Below are 10,307 nucleotides of genomic sequence, written 5' to 3'. Positions count from 1 at the left end.
TCCTAAGACGGCTGGACAAAAGGGACTGTTGTGTGTTTTGTCTGTGCTCGTGTCTGTGCAGGTGCTGCCTGTTTTGGCACAGGCCGTTGCTGGGCAGGTGCCGAGGGTGCGGCCAGGCCGTGGCTGGGCAGGTGCCGGTCATGGCTAGGCCGTAGCCCCGGTTGGGTTAATTTTTATCCGTGAAACATTTTTGTTCGGGTTTAATTAATTTGAATTTCCGTCACATGATTATGTATCTTAAATTCATTATTTGTCGTTTATTCATATATTTCTCACATGAATCATAAATGTGGAACTTAATGTTTATTCATGTCATAATTATATGGAATGTCTTCATTTATCTATAATATGAGCTTTAATTCATTTATTCTCATTTATTTATCGTATTTCAAATACGAGTAATTTATTCCACATGGTTAATCGAAATGAGTCGTATTCTTGTAGAAATGCCATAATACCATCGTATATGCTTGAAATGCATTTTCTCCCTGCTTGTACTGTTCTGGCAAGTACGGGTTTGACCTACTTGTGCTGTTCTGGCAAGTACGGATTTGGCCTACTTGTCTTTGTTACCGCAAGTCGGCTTTTGGCCACTGTCTTTGCTCGCAAGTGAGTTTTATCTTAGTCATTCCGCCACTTTCGTGTCGTGTTCGCGATTGGGGTACTCGGTCTCCTTAGTAGTCGAGTCTTGGGTGCGTCTTTGTCTTTGGCGCGCACGTCGAATCGGGATGTATACCCGAGAATCTGCAGATTTAGACTAGGACCGTATTATTATCGTAGTCCTACCCGGGGAAATTATAGTCTAAGAGTGATAAATGTCTTGCATTATTTGGATGGTTACTTTGGTCATATCTCCTTGAAATACGTGCTCGTGGCTAAGTGGTCGTGTTTGTTTTCTTGTCTTTCTTCTCCAATTATTTATTGTTGCTTATGCATTACTTGTTTATTTCATCATTTCTTTTATCCTTGTTGGTTTAAACATGTATGATCCCGTGTTTAGTTTAAATCGATTCACTTATAACTTATCTAATATGATTATTTGTTCATGTTCTCTGTTATGTTCGTTTTGACATTTTGTGGCTGGGAGAACCTTGAGTTACTCCTCACTGACTCTGACAGGTTTGTGAAGATGCATTTGTGGGGTTTAGACGTGTGAGCTAGCGAGCACCTTGGACTAGTAGTTGGTTTATTAGGATTGCTTAGACTCACCTTTTTTTGTATTGTCATTCGAGGGATATATTTTCCCTCACCTTGACTATCACGTTTGTATAATTTAATCTTTATTTCCGCATTCTTTATTTGTGTTTTAAATTTTAATGAACCCGCGCTTTAAAGTTTAAAAGTTTCGAAAATTCTCCAAATTTCCGCTTGAATTTTATAAGTTATATTTTCCGCTTTATCGCGGGGTGTCACACAAACTGTTCCAAACTCCACCTAACTACTTAAAACTTCGAAGCTTTGGATATCTCTGTTATCCATGGCTTCGACCCTACACTACTCACAAACTCGACCTTCGTTCCCAGCCATGCATCTTCATAGGTTATTCCGCACATCAAAGTGTCTACCACTGCCTCGACCCAACTACATACCGTGTATACACTTCACGACAAGTCAAGTTTGTCGAATCTGCATTTCCGTTCCCTACTCTATCAAATTCTCGTGTCTCCTCTGACTATTCCTCCACCCGTTGGTGCTCCATTGCCATTCCTATTCTGCCGTCATCACCTGCTACACCCATCACCACCGCATCACCTGCTGACCCTCCTTCTCCCTCTCCCACCGCCCATGTCAATCCCGCAACCTCCCATGCCCTATCCCCTGATTCCTCTGCCTCCACCTTTACTGAAACAGCAACTCCCACTACCCCAACATCCTCCCTCGTCACTGCCACCCCGTCCCCTCCCCCACCACCACCGCCTCCCCGTACAGTCACCACTCGTCTCCAAAACAACATCCGGAAACCAAACCCAAAATATGCAAAAGTCTCTCACCTGAACTCGCCTCATACACTTCCTACATCCGTTAAACAAGCCCTTTCCATTCCTCACTGGCGAGATGCCATGACTGAAGAATACAATGCCTTACTTAAAAATCGCACATGGAATTTAGTTCCCTCCAAACCTGACCGAAATTTAATTGGATGTAAGTGGGTTTTTCGGATTAAATACAATCCCGATAACTCTATTCATAAATACAAAGCTCGTCTCGTCGCAAAAGGTTTTAATCAAAGACCGGGAATTGATTACTCGGAAACATTTAGTCCGGTCGTAAAGCCAGCCATAGTTCGGCTTCTTCTTTCTCTTGTTGTTTGTAACAATTGGCAAACTCGTCAATTGGATGTGAACAATGCCTTTTTGCAAGGCTCTCTCACTGATGAAGTATACATGGCACAACCACCTAGTTTTGTTGACGATGCTAATCCCTCACATCATTGTCTATTATCCAAGGCTATTTACGGCCTCAAGCAAGCTCCACGAGCATGGTACAGTGAACTTAAAACTGCTCTTCTTTCTTATGGTTTTCGTCTTTCCCCTGCTGATCCGTCCCTCTTTATCAGTCACCAACAGTTCGTTGCTCCTATTTATTTTTTGGTTTATGTTTATGATATCATTGTTACAAGTCCGTCCTTGTCTCGTCTCGATTCCTTTATACAAACTCTAGCTGCTCGGTTCTCCCTCAAAGACTTAGGTCCACTGTCCTATTTTTTGGGGGTCGAGGTCACCTCGAACTCTGCTGGCCTGCTTCTTACCCAGTCTAAATACATTCTTGATCTACTTGAACGTCATCAGATGCACGAAGCCAAGTCTCTCCCTACACCCATCGTAAATCATCCCCCGTTATTACCCTCTCATGGCTCTCCCATTTCAAATGTCTCTGATTACTGTGCTATAGTTGGTGGTCTGCAATATCTTGCTCTTACTCGGCCTGACATCTCTTTCGCTGTTAATAAGCTCGCTCAATTTATGGTCGCTCAATCGATATTCACTGGCCGCCGCCAAACGTCTTTTACGCTATCTCCAAGGTACGTCCACTGTTGGTTTACAGCTTTATCGCAACTCTCCTGTCACTATTCATGCCTTCTGTGATGCGGATCATGCTGGTGACAAGGGTGACTACGTTTCCACCTCTGGTTACATCATTTATCTTGGTCGGAATCCTATTAATTGGTCCTCTCGCAAACAACGTGCTTTAGCTCGTTCAACTACCGAAGCCGAATTTCGTGCTATCGTTGATGCTACTGCAGATGTCAAATGGGTACATGCTCCTCTTCTTGACCTTGGTATATCTACATCCTCTACTCCGGTTCTTTATTGTGACAATTTAAGTGTTACAAATTACTCCGCCAATCCCATTTTTCATTCTCGAATGAAGCATGTCGCCATTGCCTTTCATTTTGTTCGTGAACGTATCCGCTCTCAAAAGCTGCGTGTTCAACATATTGCCAGTGCTGATCAACTAGCTGACCTTCTTACAAAGTCCTTGCCAAGACCTCGTTTTTCTACATTATGCTCCAAGATTGGTCTCTCCTCTGGGTCGTCCATCTTGCGGGGGCGTGTTAGTCATTAGAATATTCATACATATTTTCCGTATCTTCATACCTTGCTCGCTACTCAATGTATATTCATATAAATCTTCTTTCCATATTTCTTGTCTAGTTTTAGGTTATTGTTTATAATCTTTCTATAACTCATGTATATGCTCTACTATAAATATTGTATATCCTTGCAATAATAAGATTATCACATTCAAACTCTATTCTTCTCGAGTAAGTCTTGCTTAAAACGGGTCGGATTTTAAGACGGGTAGTTGTGTGAGAGGAAATGGGTAGAGGGGACAAAGGTGGGACCCTCCATGTGCTTCTCCACTCACCCTAAATGGGTATTTTGTGAGAGAATATGGTATCCGTCTTATTAATAAGACGGATACCTTGGTCTGAAATAAGAATTGGGGATTCTTCTCAATTCCAACAGTTAGTTAACCTTGCAATCATCCTTTGACATAGTTGCATTGAGATGCGTTGCAGTGTTGCACTACAATCGACAATGGTTGTAATTATTCCATTTGAAATACTTTCTTCTTACTTGTTTCAAGGACAAGTGATGGAATCGAATCACATCAACTGCAATTGGCTCTCTCGAATTAAGCATCATTACCCTTTGCAAAGTAGTCAAGGATTGAATTAGTTGAGGAGGTTGTTTTGTTTATGTTGGGCATTGCTCGCTCTAATGGATTATGGATGCCACTAATGCAATTGTTGAGTAGAGTAATTTTCATCTTTGACCCCAGTGACGGTGGTTGTGGGCTCAAGATAACTTACTCTTACAGACCTCGGATATGTAGTATGGTGGCAGTAAGCGACTGAAAGACAACAACAATCGAAACCACTAGATTTATATTTATGTATTTGATCAAGTAGGACTATTAATAAGGCTTGTAAGTTGTAACTGATGCTATGCCGATAAACTCACTACTTGGAATGTGTTACTATTTTGTTATGCATTGCTTCAAATATCACTTGGCTTTCATCTTTCAAGATGAGGATCCATTCAAGATATGCACCAAAAACATTAGAAAGGGTTGTCTAGTAATTTTATTTTTACTTGTCACTCTCCGTTAGATATATACTCCCTATAAGCCTAGTTATGACCTAATGTAATCATAGTTTTTCTCACAACAGTTAGGAATCACAAAACTTTAAGAGAGACGGTCTCTCAATCAGGGGCGGCCCAGACCCTGTTCAATTCGGTTCACCGAACCGGGGCTCAATGGGTTTGGGGGCCTCATCTAAAAAGAGTTATTGGTTAAGTATGTAATTAAGTTTTATAATGTTAACAAGCATTCCTATGGCATAGTGGTAATAGGCCTAATAACAAACAACAAAGAAAGCCTACCTAGTTCCTAGGATTGATTCCTCTTCTTGTCATTTTACATCAATTAGTTTTTGGGTTTTTTTTTTTGTTGTATTTCCATTTTCCGTTTTACATCAATTATTTTTGGGATTTTTTGTTGTATTTTCATTTTCGGCCTCGATCTCGTACATAACAATAGGCTCGTAAACTAATTGATAATTGATGAATGATGACTCAGTCAACTAGTTAATTATTTTTTTTCATTAGTTAGCTTTAATTAATTATTTTAGTTTCTTTCTTCTTCTTTTTTTAAATCTCTTGTTAATTTTGACTTCGTATATTTTAAAAGTTCATTTGTATGGAGTATCCCCTTCAATATTTAAAAGCAATCCACCATTTTAGTGTAAGTGACTCTAGATAATTTTGTTGCTTTTAAAAAAATGTTGGCCTTAGTTACTTATGACCATCTTAACCTGAAACCTCTAACTCCCTTGTTTTACTTCTACTTCTAATTGAATCGGGTGTGAAAACAGTCTATAAGTTAAGACGGTCTTAAATAAGAATGGTGTTAGAATTCTTAGAAAAGTGATCTTATTTTACTTAACAAATATGCATGTTATTATCGATGATGCACTTACCGTACTAAATTTTTTATTGTAGCCTTATTTTTCAAATTACTTTACTCATAGAAGTAAAAGTATAAATACGCTAATTGGAAGAAATAGAGAGACTGTTTGTTTTTACAAGAAACAAAATAATATAACTAAAGTTTTATGATTAAAATCGAATAATTAACGCGATTAATTTTATATTTATAATATTTGAATTTTGAATATTACGCCTCCTCATACATTAAAGGTCTCATATTTTCTTATGACTATAAAAAATACGAGACGATCATCGTAAGGGCCTTCACCTAATATTTGGAACAGGACCTCCAAATCCAATGGGTCGTCCCTGCTCTCAATAGCGTTATTGAAATACCTCTCCCATGACGGGGGCACATTTTCTATCCCTATTTACTTAAGTCTGGTCTTTCTTCGTTTGCTCTTCAATTTTTAGTAGTGACTGCATAATGAAGCTTATACCAATCTATACACAAAACTCTATCAAGATACATCTAATACCCAACATTATCTTCTCATGGTTGTGCTACTTTCACTTGAATGGCTTGTAATCCTAATAATAGACGTAACAATGTCCCTAAGAGCTCTTACGTTATATAGTTCTGTAGGAAAAAAAATATTAAAATAGACCTTCCACTTAAATAGCCGAGCGAAGGTGAAGCCAATTCTAATGGCTAATGCAATCTCAATAACGAGTACAACTGAAGTAAAACACACGGCAAATTTGACAGCCTTTTGAAATGCAGGGTTTCTATCTAGTACCATTCTAACATCAAAGTGCTTAGACTCGGAAAACATAGACGAGTGAACAGCTATTAAAATAACTGGAAATTCTAATTAAACCAATTACATGAACAGCATCCAAGGTTTTACTAACTAGTACCGATACAAATAAAAATGTGCCTGAGGCATCAAGATTGCTTATCAAAGTTCTAGGGCTATCAAACGCACACCACCGCCCTTTTTCTCCTCTGCCCTTAAAATCTTCCTCCTCTGCCCCCTCTAAAACCACCACGTCCCCTTGGAGGACCACCTCTTCCACGTCCTGGACCTCCCCTTCCTCGGAAACCACCTCCACCGCGACCACCACGACCACCCCTTCCTCCAAAACCACCCCCACGACCACCACCTCTTCCAGCTTGTGCTTGTCCCCTGCGGTTACAATTCAAAATAAAAGATCAGCTAAATTGACATTTTACAAAGTCAAACTTAAGCAGTAGTTCTATCATGCAAAATTACAAATTTACAACTCCCGCTATTTTGGTTATTAAGCCGAATTATCCAAAATTTCCTCACTGGAAAAGGCAAATGAGCCATATTGAGAGAAGTGGGGGGGAAATAATTAAACCATCCCAATAGGCTCTCACATGCAAATGGCACTCATGATCACTGAACAAGGAGAGAAATAATAGCTAAGATTTTGGTACGTTCCAACTTAAAAATTAGGTTACGCTTTGAACCTAGATTAAAGACCCCATTGTGGATCATGTCCAACTCCAACAATGTGACAGGGTGTAAGATTTTATGAGAACGCCGGGCTTCAAACACGAACCATTAACAGGGTAAACAAAGGTATTGACTACTATTTCAAGGAACTCTGGCACTGCACAGCCATATAGCAAGGAATTAAGTATCTTACCCCATGTCAGCAAGCACATTATTAATAACATTTAAATATCAGGTTAAGATAAACAACTGCATCGAACCAGACATAATTGCAAGGCAGACAAAAGAGTAACAAAGCCACTAGCAATGTAGGCCTAGACACTGAATAGGGTGCTAGACACTTGTAATGCAAAGTTGCAAACAGTAGTTTATGCAAACCAAGTGCATGAGAAAAAACAATAACTTTCTCCACCATTGAACAAAGACCCTCAGGAAGTATACAAGGTCTACTTTTTCTAAAGTGTGAATGATTGGAACAGTACAAGAACACACTGGCTAACAAACATAAAAGAGTAGCAACTAAAAGTAATACTACGAATGAATCAATAAAAAAAATCTATGCAAAGTAGGAAAGGATATTAGCATCTGTTAGCATGCATTGTCAATTAATTATACGATGGAACATAGGCAGTGTATGTTAATTGCATATGACTAAAATTTATAAACTCAACTATCTACACAAATCTTGACCATAATAATGAAGATTGTGGTTAGAAGCATAAATGTGCTTATAACCTATTCAACCTCAGCGTCATTATAAATGTCACATGAAGGCTAACAATACATATGTAATCATAGTTACAAGATACACAAAAAAGGAGTAGGAGAATTTACTTAGGCTGGGGTAGAAATCTGGCCAAAGGTAAGAGCTTTGCAGGGTCTATGTAGAACTTATCACCAGGTGAATAAGATGTAGCAACTATTCCTTCCTTCATTTTCACTGAAAAAAACTGCATTTCACCCAATACAAATAACAAATTAACCAAAAATACACACTTTTATATAATCCTAGCAAGGGAACACCAAAAAACAGTGAATGAGACCGTCGTCTAAACTAACAACAAATCAAGTCCCACAGCCTCACCCCAAGAACTCACTAAGGTCGTAAATATGCTTCAATAACACCCCCAACACATATGACTTGTTTCGATAGGTGGATTTGGAGGGAAATGATTTTCTATGGAGATGGAGGCATTTGAGGGGAGGGGAAATGGTCGTTACCCCTCTGGCCCAATACAACCAAAACAACGACAACATAACCATATCCCGATATGATTTGGGGTCAGCAAACATAAATCATCATCTTAAAACCGTCATCGATTAATCAAAAACCTGAAAACAAAAGGAGAAAAGGGACTCACAGATTTATTAATGGGACCAAAGATTTCCTCAACTTTACCAATCTGAGTCATATTCTGCAAGTAAATGGGGGCATTAAAGTACGGAACTTTCTCGTTCGTCAACTTTGTCACTGCTTCTCCCTCACATGCGTGTACAAATGTCGATACTTCTAAAACCCCAAATCACAAATTCAAAAACACAAAATCAAAATCATAAAATTGAATCAATCAATGAAGAACACACAAAAGAGCAATAATGTAAGATGAAAGTTAAAGCTAACCGGTGACTTCAGAAGGTGGGCCTTCGTCACGAAACCCGCCACCACCACGGCCGCCGAAACCCCGACCACCACCACCGCGTCCACCGCCGAATCCTCGACCGCCACGGTCGCCACCGCGCCCTCTGAAACTACCGCCGCCTCTTGGTGGTCTCATTGTTCGTTAATGGAGTTTTTAGTAAGGGAGAGAAATTGTAAAAGGGAGGCGCAATTAGGGTTTAGTAGTTTAGGGTTTAAGAATTGGGAGTGAAGATGGGCTGCGATGGAAATGCTGAGTATTGGTATTTGGTAGTAGGGTTTTATAGAATTTGGGTGGATAATGGGAGTAGATGGTTGGGTTTTGGTCCAAGCCTAACCAACACAATGAACTTGGTATGACCCGACTCAAACAACGAAGTTCGATATAGTAAGTTCGAAGTATTAAAAAACCTCATAATAATCATTATAAAACAAATTTAATTTAATGGCATGTTTGGAAACCTTAAATTGAAATTGAAGTCCGTAATTGATACATTTCAATTGTTTGAGAACCCCTAGAATTTAGAATTAGAATTGACTTAATTCTTTATCAATTACAAGCTAGTTAAAATTTGAGATTCCCAAATACCTACCATATAATAGTCGTTTCAAATATAAAACATCCAATGACCTTGACCCATATCCGTCTCGCCCAAGTTCAATTCTAATTCCAACTCCATGTGTTTCCCAAACGCAATTGTGGAATTGAATTCAAACATTTGAATTTATACAATTGAAATCATGAAAATGATATCAATTCCGTGTTTCCAAACAATATATAACGTTATTTTATTGTGAATTGTGATGTATTAATATCTTGTTTATATGTTTCACAAGGTAGATGTCGATGGACACATCACATATGACTCGACTATAAATTGGGGATTTGATAACTACGTTATCACCCTACAATTTTGACCAAAAACCCTTCACTTTATCTCATTTTGATGCACTCTTAAGCTAATTTAGTCTTAGTCCATAATCAATTTGCATTTACCTACTTTACACTTTGCCTTGCAAGATTATTGTAACATTTCACACTTTTCTAGGTGAAGTAAGAGGTCGTTTGGAAGACGGAACTATTTGTAAGAAGAGAAGCGGAGATTTAAAGTCGTCTTGAAGCTCTTCCAAGCCTTGTGGATGTATCTTCCTCAGCCAAGGTGCAAATGGACCTCATGGGGTGTATCGAATAAGCCTTGTGGGTGTATCTCTCTCAAACAAGGGGCATCTCCCTCCGTCCGGCATTTCATTGGTGCGGCCGGTGTTGGGAACGCCGGGTAGAGGGACGTTGGGCTTGTTTCTAATTTCGACCTTTGTAATCTTGTTGTTGGACCTCTTTGTATAAATAGCTAGACCTAATTTTAAAAAACACAATTCCATATACTTGTTTTTAGATCAAAAGGGAGTAGTTGGAGAAAATATTGGGGGAGAAAGTTCAAACTCTTGTTCTTCATTTTATTCAAGCAATCAATTTAATAAGCTTATTTACCTTCATCCTTATTGGTATATTTTCTTTACTACTCTTTATTTTCTTGTTCCATTCATCAATTTCACTTTCCTTAGTTTGTGTTTCTCTTGTTGTTGAATGTTTGCATTTCTTATGATTAAAGTTACAATCTTTTTGCTGAACTCTATTTTTTTTTTTTTAGAGAAAAGAACAATTCATTAATAGAACGCCATATGACACTTACAAATGATAGGTATAATCGAAAACAAATCTAATGGAAACCAAAGAAAAATAATTTTCTT

At 38.7% G+C, this 10,307-nt stretch overlaps 1 protein-coding gene across 1 annotated transcript; it reads right to left on the bottom strand.

Annotated features, from left to right (window-relative positions):
• Positions 1-6,127: 6,127 nt before the first annotated feature.
• LOC141657403 (H/ACA ribonucleoprotein complex subunit 1-like protein 2) lies at positions 6,128-8,814 on the bottom strand. The gene is made up of 4 exons (XM_074464636.1): positions 8,544-8,814; positions 8,284-8,432; positions 7,757-7,872; positions 6,128-6,628 (listed from the first exon to the last, which is right to left on the bottom strand). The coding sequence occupies exons 1-4, from the start codon at positions 8,695-8,697 to the stop codon at positions 6,454-6,456; spliced, it is 594 nt and encodes a 197-aa protein (XP_074320737.1). The 5' UTR covers positions 8,698-8,814; the 3' UTR covers positions 6,128-6,453.
• Between the last annotated feature and the right edge of the window lie 1,493 nt (positions 8,815-10,307).

The sequence above is a fragment of the Silene latifolia genome, chromosome 5, assembly GCF_048544455.1.
Source record: "Silene latifolia isolate original U9 population chromosome 5, ASM4854445v1, whole genome shotgun sequence".
Taxonomy (NCBI): domain Eukaryota; kingdom Viridiplantae; phylum Streptophyta; class Magnoliopsida; order Caryophyllales; family Caryophyllaceae; genus Silene; species Silene latifolia.
This window is presented reverse-complemented; position numbering and strand designations above follow the sequence as displayed.

What these genes read in the sequence shown, in the direction of transcription:
- LOC141657403 (XM_074464636.1), bottom strand. Translation starts at nt 8,697, where the DNA reads ATGAGACCACCAAGAGGCGGCGGTAGTTTCAGAGGGCGCGGTGGCGAC. An exon ending in CCCACCTTCTGAAGTCACCG is followed by an intron (nt 8,433 to 8,543) that starts GTTAGCTTTAAC and finishes TTGGGGTTTTAG; the next exon opens with AAGTATCGACATTTGTACAC. An exon ending in TTGGTCCCATTAATAAATCT is followed by an intron (nt 7,873 to 8,283) that starts GTGAGTCCCTTT and finishes GGTGAAATGCAG; the next exon opens with TTTTTTTCAGTGAAAATGAA.